The 12,880-nt window shown below is 40.9% G+C and overlaps 1 protein-coding gene across 7 annotated transcripts in view; it reads left to right on the top strand.

Annotated features, from left to right (window-relative positions):
- The window catches only part of NSD1 (nuclear receptor binding SET domain protein 1), a 178,691-nt gene that overhangs the window by 104,823 nt on the left and 60,988 nt on the right, over nucleotides 1-12,880 (top strand). For all 7 annotated transcript variants that reach the window (XM_050793152.1, XM_050793156.1, XM_050793155.1 and 4 more), the window contains 3 exons: nucleotides 6,689-6,813; nucleotides 10,067-10,337; nucleotides 11,579-11,688. In XM_050793152.1, the coding sequence (XP_050649109.1) occupies nucleotides 6,689-6,813; nucleotides 10,067-10,337; nucleotides 11,579-11,688 (506 nt within the window). The remainder of the gene's footprint in view (nucleotides 1-6,688; nucleotides 6,814-10,066; nucleotides 10,338-11,578; nucleotides 11,689-12,880) is intronic.

Below are 12,880 nucleotides of genomic sequence, written 5' to 3'. Positions count from 1 at the left end.
TTTTTAGTAGAGACGGGGTTTCACTGTGTTAACCAGGATGGTCTTGATCTCCTGATCTTGTGATCTGCCCGCCTCGGCCTCCCAAAGTGCTGGGATTACAGGCGTGAGCCACCGCGCCCGGCCCAGATAGTAAATATTTTAGGTTTTATGATCCATAAGGTCTCTGTCACCTAGTAGATGTATCCAGTACAGAATTTCTCACTTTAATTTCCAATGTTTTGTGCTATCTGCTGGTTTCATTGTGAGCTGCAAGGAAATAGAGAACTGGAGGATTGAAGCCTAGTCTGAGAAGTTACTCTATGAGAGAAGCAAACCCCAAAGGTAGAGTGGAAACAGCAATTATAAGAGGAAACGTGGCCGGGCATGGTGGTTCAAGCCTATAATCCCAGCACTTTGGGAGGCTGAGGCGAGCAGATCACCTGAGGTCAGGAGTTTGAGACCAGCTGGGCCAACATGATGAAACCCTGTCTGTCTACTAAAAAATACAAAAAATTAGCCAGGCATGGTGGCATGTACCTGTAGTCCCAGCTACTCGGGAGACTGAGGCACAAGAATCACTTGAACCCATGAAGTGGAGGTTGCAGTGAACTGAGATCACATCATTGCACTTCAACCTGGGCGACAAAGCAAGACTCTGTCTCAAAAAAAGGAAACGCAACAAGACTTAGCCTATGGAACATGCCAAGAAGAAGACAAAGGAGGGAGACTGTCTAGGATTGAGATCCAATTTGTGTGAGGCGGGTAGTGATGGAGGGGGAAAAGGGGCATGATATGATAGCATAGGGACCTGTTTTAATGAAGAGTGTTCGTGGGGAGTTTTGAGAAACTTTGGGATGGAATTATGACCTTGCCACCTCAATAATTAACTAATTTGATGGGTTTGTGTAAGTCACCACCCTGCCCCCACTTTGAGACAGGGTTTTGTTCTGTTGTCCAGGCTGGAGTGCAGTGGCACAATCCTAGCTCATTGCAGCCTCGAACTCCTGGGTTCAAGCGATCCTCCCACCTCAACCTCCCAAATAGCTGGGACTACAGGCACGTGCCACCACGCCTAGCTAATATTTTAACTTTTTATAAGGATGAGGTCTCACCATGTTCCCCAGGCTTGTGTTGAACTCTCCTGGGTTCAAGTAATCCTCCTGCCTGTCCCTTCGAAAGTACTTGGATTACAGGCGTGGGCCACTTTGCCTAGCTGTTTTCACCATTACTTTGAAGAAATATGTATGCTTTGATATTTTGATCATAAAACACGACAAGATTATTATTTTTTGAGACAGAGGCTAAAGTTCGGTGGCGCAATCTCAACTCACTACAGCCTCCACCTTCCGGGTTCAAGCAGTTCTCCTGCCTCACCCTCCTGAGTAGCTGGGACTACAGGCGTGTGCCACTACACAATTTCTGTATTTTTAGTAGAGACAGGATTTTTCCATGTTGGCCAGGCTGGTCTTGAACTCCTGACCTCAGGTGATTCACCGACCTCGGCCTCCCAAAGTGCTGGGATTACAGGCATGAGCCACTGCGCCCGACCCGTGACAAGATTTTTTTAAAGGATGTACCGAAGATTCCATTTTTAATCTTTCAATTTTTTTCTTTTCTTTTGATCCATAAAGCAATTGCATATATATTAAATCTTATTCTCCTGCCTTTTGCGTATATGACATACACTTTTGTGTTATTTGGATAATTACATATAATTAATTATATATATTATTATTTTATATTTACAGATAGGGTTTCACTGTGTCATTCAGGCTTGAGTGCGCTGGCACTATCTTGGCTTACTGCAGCCCCTATCTCCTGGGCTGAAGCCATCCTCCTGCTTCAGTCTCCCATGTAGTTGGGACCACAGGTGTGTGCCATCACAGGCAGCTATTGTTTTATGTTTAATAGAGGCATGGTCTCACTTTGTTGCCCAGGCTGTTCTTGAACTCCTGGACTCAAACCATCTGCTCATCTTGGCCTCCCATGCCTTTTATGTTTTTTGATAATTCTGTTTAGATGTATAGTTCTCAGTTTTTTAGCATGAGACAATAAATACAACCATATGATACTAAATTGATGAATTGTTTGTAAAGTGGTTTTGAAATTTATATGGTAGTGTCAATTATATAATATTCTGTTGAAATGTCATTCTGATATTCTACATAATCCATAGATATATTGTTTTTTTGTTTTTGCTTTTGTTTTTTTTTCTGAGACGGAGTCTCGCTCTGTTACCCGGGCTGGAGTGCAGTGGCCGGATCTCAGCTCACTGCAAGCTCCCCCTCCCGAGTTTACGCCGTTCTCCTGCCTCAGCCTCCCAAGTAGCTGGGACTACAGGCGCCCGCCACCTCGCCCGGCTAGTTTTTTTGTACTTTTTAGTAGAGACAGGGTTTCACCGTGTTAGCCAGGATGGTCTCGATCTCCTGACCTTGTGATCCGCCCGTCTCCGCCTCCCAAAGTGCTGGGATTACAGGCTTGAGCCACCGCGCCTGGCCGATATATTGTTTAAAATGCAGGTTGAGCATTCCTAATCCGAAAATCCAAAATGCTCCAAAATTGAAATCTTTTTGAATGTTGACATAATGCCACAAGTGGAAAATTCCACAGTTGACCTCATGCAATGCGTCAGTCAGAACACAGGAACACACAGCACAGTTTATTCAACGTCCCCCAGGGAAAAACTATCCTTCCAGCCCCCTTCAGCTTAGATGTATCTTTTACGTTCATGGCCGGATTTTCCCATGCAATTATACCCGTAAAAGGTGATAAAATGGCACACATGCAGGCTGGATGCACCAACAGAAAGTTTTCCAAAATAACCCACATGGGGCAATTGTGTTTTTAAATTTAAAACAATTTCTTTTCCTGTTTTGTGGTATAAAGATTTTGTTGAACTTTTCAGAAAGCCTGAAGATATCACCATGGATAAGAATAATAAGAAAAGAGGAAGAATTTATGTATTGCGCAGAAAGTAAGTCAGGCTCTTGGAGAAACTAGACAGTGGTGTAAGTGTGAAACATCTTACAGAAGAGTATGGTATTAGAATGACCACCATGTATGATATGAAGAAACAGGAGGATAACTGTTGATGTTCTATGCTGAAGGTGATTAACAAAAGTTAATGAAATATAGAAAAACACTACATGAAACTAATAATGAAGATCTCCATTGTGTATTGAGAGTGGATCTATCAGCAGTGCAGTGAACACATGCAACTTACTGTGTACTAATCATGAAATAAAGATATATCATGATGAACTGAAAATTGAAAGGAACTGTGAATATTCAACAGGCTGGTTGCAGAAATTTCTGAAAAATCATGGTATTGACCTTTTAAATATTTGTGGTGATGGGGCCAGGAATGGTGGCCTATGCCTATAATCCCAGAACTTTGGGAGGCCGAGGCAGGCAGATCACGTGAGGTCTGGAGTTTGAGACCAGCTTGGCCGATGTGGTGAAACCCCATCTCTACTAAAAATATAAAGATTAGCTGGGCGTGGTGGCATGTGCCCATGATCCCAGTTACTTGGGAGGGTGAGGCAGGAGAATCAGTTGAACCCGGGAGACGGAGGTTGCAGTGAGCCGAGATCATGTCATTGCACTCCAGCCTGGGCAACAAGAGCGAAAAACTCTGTCTTAAAAAAAAAAGAGAGAGAGAGAGAAATTTGTGGTGATAAAGCATCTGCTGATCTTGAAGCAGCAGAGATTCATTGGTGACTTTGCTGAGGTTATTGTTGATGAAAATCTGCCACTAGAACCAGTATATAATAATGCTAGTGAAAAAATCACTGTTTTGGTGTTACTGTCCCAGAAGGACACTGCCTGCAGCTGATGAGATAGCCCCTACAGGAATTCAGGATGACTAGGACAGAATAACTGTGCTGGGATGTGCTAATTAAGCAGGCATGTGTAAGTGTAAACTTGCTATGATAGGCAAAAGCTTGTGTTCTTACTCTTAGTGATTTCAAGGCGTGAATTTATTTTATTTTCTTTTTTTGGAGATAGTCTCGCTCTGTTGTCCAGGCTTAAGTGCAGTGCTCAATTACGGCTCACAGTATCCTTGATCTTCCAGACTCAAGCATTCCTCCCTGGTGGCTGGGATTACAGCTATGTGCTACTATGCTTGGCTAATTTTTTTTATTTTTAGTAGAGATGGGGTCTCACTATGTTAACTAGGCTGGTATTGAGCTCCTGGGCTCAAGTGATCTTCCTGCATTGGCTTCCCTAAGTGCTATGATTACAGGCGTGAGCCACTGCACTGAGTCCCAAGGCATGAATTTTTTTTTTTTTAAAGTTTGGCTCTGTCACCCAGCTTGGAGTGCAGTGGCTAGATCTTGGCTCACTGCAACTTCTGCCTCCCGGGTTCAAGTGATTCTCGTGCCTCAGCATCTGGAGTAGCTTGCATTATAGACGTGAGCCACCATGCCCGGCTAATTTTTTTTCTTTTTAAGTGGAGACAGGCTTTCACCACATTGGCCAGGCTGGTCTTGAACTCCTGAGCCACCACACCTGACCCACAGGCATGAATTTCTTACCAGTTCGTTATTATGCTAACAGAAAGGCATGGGTATCTAGGGACATATTTTCTGATTGGTTCCACAAACATTTTGTAGCAGTAGTTGGTGCTTATTTCAGGGAAGCTGGACTGGATGATGACTGTTCCTCCTTGAAAACTCTTCGGCTCATCCTGCAGCTGAAGTTTTATCAAAAATAATGTTTATGCCACGTGCTTTCCCTGAAGTGTGACTTCACTGCCATATGACCAGGGAATCCCTAGATTGATGAAGAGTAAATATAAAAATGCTTTCTTGAACAATACGCTGGCAGCTGTGAATAGATGTATGCGTGTGAAAGGGTTTCAAAAGAAGTGAAGGATGCCATATATGCTGTTGTCAGTGCCTGGAACACAGTGACTAAAGGTACAGCTGTGCATGCCTGGCACAACTTCTGACCTTCAACTGTGTTCACTGATGATAATGAACAAGGTGGTGATTTTGATGACCTTCTTCAGTAAAGTGAGAAAAATATGTAACATGCTTACATATGTAAAAAGTATACCTTCAGTTTGTCAGTAAGCTGGAAGAAGTGGATAACAAGAAAGCTTTTAATATTGACAGAGAGGCTCCAGTTTCTTTGTTCAACCATGGTGATAGATCTGAATCAGGGTGATTGTGATAATGAAGATGACATTAACACTACAGAAAAAGTACCTATAGATGACATGGTTAATGTATGTGATGGGCTTATTGAAGGACCAGAGCAGTGTTCGTTCATAACAGAAAAAGAAATCATGTCAGTTTATAAAATGAGAGCCTTGGGCCGGGTGCAGTGTCTCGTGCCTGTAATCCCAGCACTTTGGGAGTCCAAGGCGGGCAGATCACATGAGGTCAGGAGTTCGAGAACAGCCTGGCCAACATGGTGAAACGCTGTCTCTACTAAAAATACAAAATTAGCCGGATGTGGTGGCAGGCGCCTGTAATCCTAACTACTCAGGAGGCTGAGGCAGGAGAGTTGCTTGATCCTGGCAGGCGAAGGTTGTAGTGAGCTGAGATCATGCCACTGCACCCCTGCCTGGGTGACAGAGCTAGACCCCGTCTCAAAAAGTAAATAAATGGATAAAATGAGATCTTTCTAGACAATACTTGTCAATGAGACAGATGACTTTAGAGGAAACATTTTAAAAAGCCATCCCACAGAATGCCTCTTTATTCCTAGAGGACTTCCTGGCTTCTCAACTGCTGCTGATGATGTTTCTTCTTACCTTATAAAATAAAACAGTATACAGTAACCTTTTAATCAAAACACAGCATCGTAGATGGAGACACAAAGCCTGACGTTGTAATTACTGTTTTTTATGAGCTGATACAAGTATTCTAGTGATGCTCCTGTGCTGCTTAGCTACCCTGAACCACATTACTTTCTCACTGTATTAATGGCATGTCATATTTTTACTGTTAAGTACTTATGTGTGAATAAGTGTAAGAAAATGTTTGCCTGTCAGTAGCATATAAATTCAGAGGCAGTAATGATGGTAATGCCAAACAACCACAGATATTCCACATGGGTGGCTGAGATAATGATACTTTTGCTTTCTTATGGTTCACTGTACACAAACTTTGTATAATGCAGAAAATAAATATTTTGTAAAGTTACCTTCAGGCTGTGTGTATAAAAGATGTATATAATACATAAATGAATTTGGTGTTTCAACTTGGGTCCCATCCCCAAGATAACTTACTATATATATGCAAATATTCCAAAATAAGAAAAATTCTGAATCACTTCAGATCCCAAGCATTTCAGATAAAGCATACTTAACCTGTAACTCAAGATGTATTTTACCCGTTAACCTGTTCTAGATGCTATTTCTTTTTTTTTTCTTTTTGGTATATATTGGCTTTATATGTACAGGTGTCAGTGACCATAAGACCTGGCTTTAAATTTAACCTTTTCCTCAATATTGGATGGGCCACATATATTCTATAATATACATATATAAGGTAACACAAGCCCTTTTGTCTCCCCTAGCTCCTTTTGCATATGAGAAAACATAAGCCATTTTGTGCCTTTTGCATCTTAAGCCATAGTCTATTTTACTATGTGGTTTCCCGTCTGGTTACTTTTGGGAGTATCAGATGGTCTCATAAAAACAGTGGGTTTTCCTGAAGCTTTTTGATTAATATTGAATGTGTTTATCATCTTTTAGCTGTGCGGTCAGAGAAGAAACGCCTTAGGAAGCCAAGCAAGTGGCTTTTGGAATATACAGAAGAATATGATCAGATATTTGCTCCTAAGAAAAAACAAAAGAAGGTACAGGAGCAGGTGCACAAGGTATGTTGCAAAATTTCGGCAAACTTTCACTGGTCCTTAGGAAACTGCAATTTTATCTTCAGTGTCATACTTTACCTTCATGAAACAATAATTTGTTTAACTGGGATCTTGTTTTTTATTCTTAGCTTCTAGCACAGTACTTAGGATTTAGTGGTTATTCAGGAAATATATAAATGAGTCTACATATTGTATTTCTTTATGTATATATTTTTCCCTCTTTGCCTTCAAAGAGTATTTAATGACTTAGGAATATTGTTATGATTTAATCTTAAGTAAATATATAGGATATAAAGTGAAATATATATAGTCTGACCCTAATTTCAAAAGTAAATATATCTTATTTGTCTTATTTTTTAATTCAGTTTTTAAAAAATGCAGTATTTAAGAGACATTTTGACATTCTACCCTACATAGTTTAATATGTAGTTTAAAAATGGAGCATTTGCCAGGCGCGGTGGCTCACGCCTATAATCCCAGCACTTTGGGAGGCCGAGGTGGGCAGATCACGAGGTCAGGAGATCGAGACCATACTGGCTAATATGGTGAAACCTCGTCTCTACTAAAAAAATACAAAAAATTAGCTGGGCATGGTGGCAGGCACCTGTGGTCCCAAGCTGCTCAGAAGCCTGAGGCAGGAGAATGGTGTGAACCCGGGAGGTGGAGCTTGCAGTGAGCCGAGATCAGGCCACTGCACGCCAGCCTGGGTGATAGAACGAGACTCCGTCTCAAAAAAAAAAAAAAAGAGCATTTTCCTTTATAATCAGTTTAACATATTTACATCTTATATAAGATCTGTTTATCTGACATCAACTGTCTTTCAAATTTCACCAGTTATCCCCTAACCTTTACCTTTGGATTATTCATACCAGGACTCAGTCTAGGACTGCTCATTGTAACTGGTTGTTATGGTTCTCAAATCACTTTGAATTCAGAATAATCCCTTTTTTCACGATCATGATCATGTCTATAAGAGAGTGACATGTAAAGTTATCTACTTTCTGTATTTGTGTAATTGCTTCCTTATAGGTGTCAGTTAGATTGTTTTCTCTATCTCCTGTTCTCTGTAAAGGGGAAGATAGAACCTATCAGTTTGATAGATTGAAGTTGAACATTTTTAGCTAGACTATATCAGAGATGATGATGTGTAATATATAATTGCATACTAGAGGGTTAAAAAAAGGAATGTTTTATTCCCATCAGCCATTCCCTGACAGTTTGTTCTTTCTTTTTTAAAATTGAGACAGCGGCCGGGCGCGGTGGCTCAAGCCTGTAATCCCAGCACTTTGGGAGGCCGAGACGGGCAGATCACTTGGTCAGGAGATCGAGACCATCCTGGCTAACATGGTGAAACTCCGTCTCTACTAAAAAAATACAAAAAACTAGCCGGGCGAGGTGGCGGGCACCTGTGGTCCCAGCTACTTGGGAGGCTGAGGCGGGAGAATGGCGTAAACCCAGGAGGCGGAGCTTGCAGTGAGCTGAGATCCGGCCACTGCATTCCAGCCCGACCGACAGAGCAAGACTCTGTCTCAAAAAAAAAAAAAAAAAAAAAAAAAAAAATTTTTGAGGCAGCATCTTGCCCAAGCTGGAGTGCAGAGATGCATAAACACGGTTCACTACAGCCTTGACCTCCTGGGTTTAAGCAGTCCTTCCATCTCAGCCTCCTGAGTAGTTGGGACCACAGGTGCACACTACCACACCTGGCTAAGTTTTAACAACAATTTTTTTGTAGAGGCAGTGTCCCACTGTGTTGCCCTGGCTGATCTCGAATTCCTGGGCTCCAGTGATCTTTCTGGCTCAACCTCCCAGAGTGTCGGGATTACAGGTGTGAGCCACCATGCCCAGCTTCCCTGATGGTTTTTTTGAAAACCCCAGTTGAAGATCTTTACCTATATCAATAATATCATTAGAGGTTACAAAATGAAGACTTTCAGATTTTATTACTTTCTCTATTTTTATTAACTGATAGTCTCTTTCATTAACTGGACTCTATTATTGTCCTGAAATACTTGAAAGGCAGAATAAGTGCTTCTTTCTTTCCCATTAATTACCAGTTGTAACATTAAAGAGTTCATTAGTAGTTGTTTTAATTGGAGACATTAGAGCAGTCTTTTCCCCCTGCTTTTGAATTATTGTTGTGGACTTATCAATATTATAGCTTCAGTGTCTCAGTCAACTTCATTTAATTTTGATTTATATATATATATATGTATAACACAAATTTTATTTTATTCTTTTTTATTTATTTATTTATTTTTTATTTTTTTATTTTTTTGAGACGGAGTCTCACTCTGTCACCCAGGCTGGAGTGCAGTGGCGTGATCTTGGCTCACTGCAAGCTCCTGGGTTCACACCATTCTCCTGTCTCAGCCTCCCGAGTAGCTGGGACTACAGGTGCCTGCCACCATGCCTGGCTAAGTTTTTTCATTTTTAGGTATAGATGGAGTTTCACCGTGTTAGCGAGGGTGGTCTTGATCTCCTGACCTCGTGATCTGCCCACCTCGGCCTCCCAAAGTTCTGGGATTATAGGCATGAGCCACTGTGTCCGGCCTATTTTATCCTTTTTTTTTTTTGAGACGGAGTCTCGCTCTGTCGCCCAGGCTGGAGTGCAGTGGCGCGATCTCCGCTCATTGCAAGCTCCACCGCCTCCGGAGTTCACGCCATTCTCCTGTCTCAGCCTCCCTAGAAACTGGGACTACAGTCGCCCGCCACCACGCCCGGCTAATTTTTTTGCATTTTTAGTAGAGACGGGGTTTCACCGTGTTCGCCAGGATGGTCTCGATCTCCTGACCTCATGATTCGCCCGCCTCGGCCTCCCAAAGTGCTGGGATTACAGGCGTGAGCCACCCTGCCCGGCCTATCCATTTTTAAGTGTACAGTTCAGTGGCATGAAGCACAGTTACATTGTTGTGCAACCATCTCCACCATCCATCTCCATACTTTTTTTCATCTTTCCAAGCTAAAAGTCAATACCCCCTAACCAATAACTCCCTTTTCTGCTCAGCCCCTGGCAATTGCCATTCTATTTTCTGTCTTAAGAATTTTCTTATTCTAGATACCTCATATACTTGAAATCATATGATTTTTGTTCTTTGTGTCTAAGTAATTTCCCTTAGAATACATAATGTCTTCAAGGTTCATCTACTTTTTGTAGCCTTTGTCAGAATTTCATTCCTTTTAAAGTGCGTTATTCTTTTTGACACTTAAATTACAACAGTTTTGGCCTGTGGACTCTATTTTTATTTTTTGTTCTTAGGTAAGTTCCCGCTGTGAAGAGGAAAGCCTTCTAGCCCGAGGTCGATCTAGTGCTCAGAACAAGCAGGTGGACGAGAATTCTTTGATTTCAACCAAAGAAGAGCCTCCAGTTCTTGAAAGGGAGGCTCCGTTTTTGGAGGGCCCCTTGGCTCAGTCAGAACTTGGAGGTGGACATGCTGAGTTGCCGCAGCTGACCTTGTCTGTGCCTGTGGCTCCGGAAGTCTCTCCACGGCCTGCCCTTGAGTCTGAGGAATTGCTAGTTAAAACGCCAGGTAAGGTGGGGTTGGGGTCTCAGTATTTGAGCAGATATGATTAGAGGAAGCAGGAGATTTTAGTATGTTTTGATGTAAAGCCAACATTTTATCTGTATACAATAAACTACCCCCCTTTGTCCTGGGAAATACTTAAAATGATGGCTAATTAGATATAGTTACTAACCACGAATTGTGGCACGCTATCAAGATGTATTTTTAATAAATATGCTCCTTGCTCCAGTGTTGCTCTTCATGATTGTTGATCAGCCACTGTGTAAATTAACAACCAGGATAACAGGGCTTCAAGAGGGGCACTGCACATTAGTGGAAAAAGCATGATGCTTCAAGTGCTGGCTCCACCAATCCTTGTGTTACTTGGGAAGTTGTTTAATCTCTGAACTTGTTTCCTCATTTGTAAAATGGAGATCATAATGTATTAATGTATAATATGATATACCTGACAACATAGTAATTACCAGTTCATTAGAAGTTAATTACCAGTTACTTCTCACTTGATGATTCTTTATATATCACCTGGGGAGAGTTGGATCTAAACATATTGTCTCTAATTCACCTCGTAACTATTGAATATTATAGTCAGTCAAGGAATGGGAAGAATCCTCTTTTCTGTACCCCTTTACATTTAGATGTAACTTTTTAACATTATCAACAGTAGCTTTTGATGTTACTACTTAAAGAAACGATTCCAATTGTGCTTAAACTAGTTGGGTATAATAAAAAAGATTTTTGAAAGAATAGTAAAGATAGTTATTATTTCAGTACCTACTACGTGCCAAACTCTATTAAGTCAGCTCTTTTATATAATTCTTGAGTGATCCTATGAATTATCTTTTACCTACTGAATTTTATTTACTTAGGGGCAGAGCAGGAACTGTAATCTTGGTCCATTTATGACCATTATCCAAGCTCTGTTTCACTCCACTTCTTATTTTGTCCTCACCAACAATTGGTTGCTATAAAGAGAATTCTGTCCTTTTGATTTCTCCCTTAGTTATTTTGTGATTTAAAGTCACCACACACACATCCCTCACATTAGTTTGTGCTTGCATTGAGAACTATTTACTTGTTTTGTTTACTAATATTTTATAATAAGTAAATTACCCTCCTGCCTCTTCCCATAAGATGATGGGGAAAACATCAAAAACATTGAGATTCATTTTTTGTGGTATACAGATTTTTAAAAAATTAACTTATGCCCAGTTTCTAAACCATCTAATGTAAAGATACATGCATTTCAGGAAATTATGAAAGTAAACGTCAAAGAAAACCAACTAAGAAACTTCTTGAATCCAATGATTTAGACCCTGGATTTATGCCCAAGAAGGGGGACCTTGGCCTTTCTAAAAAGGTATGTTATTTTTGTAAGTTCTAAAAGAAAGAAACTCAGGAAATGAGGAATTTAAAAAATGACATTTTGAGTAGTAGTTATAACATCGATGTATGTACATATAGAAATTAGTGTGTCTGTCAGCAGGCATACATGATCTGAGAGTTCCTACATGAAAGACTGTTTTGCAGTTGTGTGATCATGTATGTATATAAACTGGTTTCAGGTTTCCTTTCCAAGTGAAAAAATTTTTTAAATGCATTGAAGATTAAGTTTGTGTTTGTTATGATTTCTTTTCTGGGTTCAAATCCTGTTTTCTACTAAACTACTATCTCAAGCACCACTAGTCTTCTGTATCCTATTGCCGTGTCGTCGTAGCCCTTTTGTTTTGTTTTTTTTTTTTGAGACAGGGTCTGATTCTGTCACCCAGGCTGGAGTGCAGCAGCATAATTTTGGCTCACTGTAATCTCTGCCTCCCAGGCTCCCCAGTTAATTTTTTGTATTTTTTTTTGGTAGAGACAGAGCTTCAATTTTTTTTTTTTATGTGATGAATACATTTTGTGTTTTATTTAAGAAATCTAGTGTGATGGCTGGGCGCAGTGGCTCATGTCTGTAATCCCAGCACTTTGGGAGGCCAAGGCGGGCAGATCACTTGAGGTCAGGAGTTGGAGACCAGCCTGGCCAACATTGTGAAACCCTGTCTCTACTAATAATACCAAAAAAAAAAAAAATATATATATATATATATATATATATCTGGGCGTCGTGGTACCTGCCTGTAATCCCAGCTATTCGGGAAGCTGAGACAGGAGAACTGCTGGAACCTGGGAGGCAGAGGTTGCAGTGAGCTGAGGTCACGCTGCTGCACTCCAGCCTAGGTGACAGAGCAAGACTCACTCTCTCTCTCAAAAAAAAAAAAAAATAATAATTCCCTGATATTTATCCTCACCCTCTCTCAGATTCCCAGTGTCTTTGAAGTATTAATTATACTTAATAACTCTTTGTCACTGTTGAATTTTTACTTTTGGGGAGGGGGGTTGCCATTGAATTTGGGACCAGAGCAAGAGAAAATCAGAATTATTGGTTATGGCTAGCACTAAACTCTGGAGAAAAGTGTCCTCTTGTCTGTTTGGGAGTCTATCCTGCCATCTGACCTGGCCTACTTCATTGTTGAAGTCCTGGTTACTCTGAGGTATATTTTGTCGTAAGGCTA

Source organism: Macaca thibetana, chromosome 6, assembly GCF_024542745.1.
Source record: "Macaca thibetana thibetana isolate TM-01 chromosome 6, ASM2454274v1, whole genome shotgun sequence".
Taxonomy (NCBI): Eukaryota; Metazoa; Chordata; class Mammalia; order Primates; family Cercopithecidae; genus Macaca; species Macaca thibetana.
Note: the sequence above shows the minus strand (reverse complement) of the source record. Positions and strands in the feature narration are given on the sequence as shown.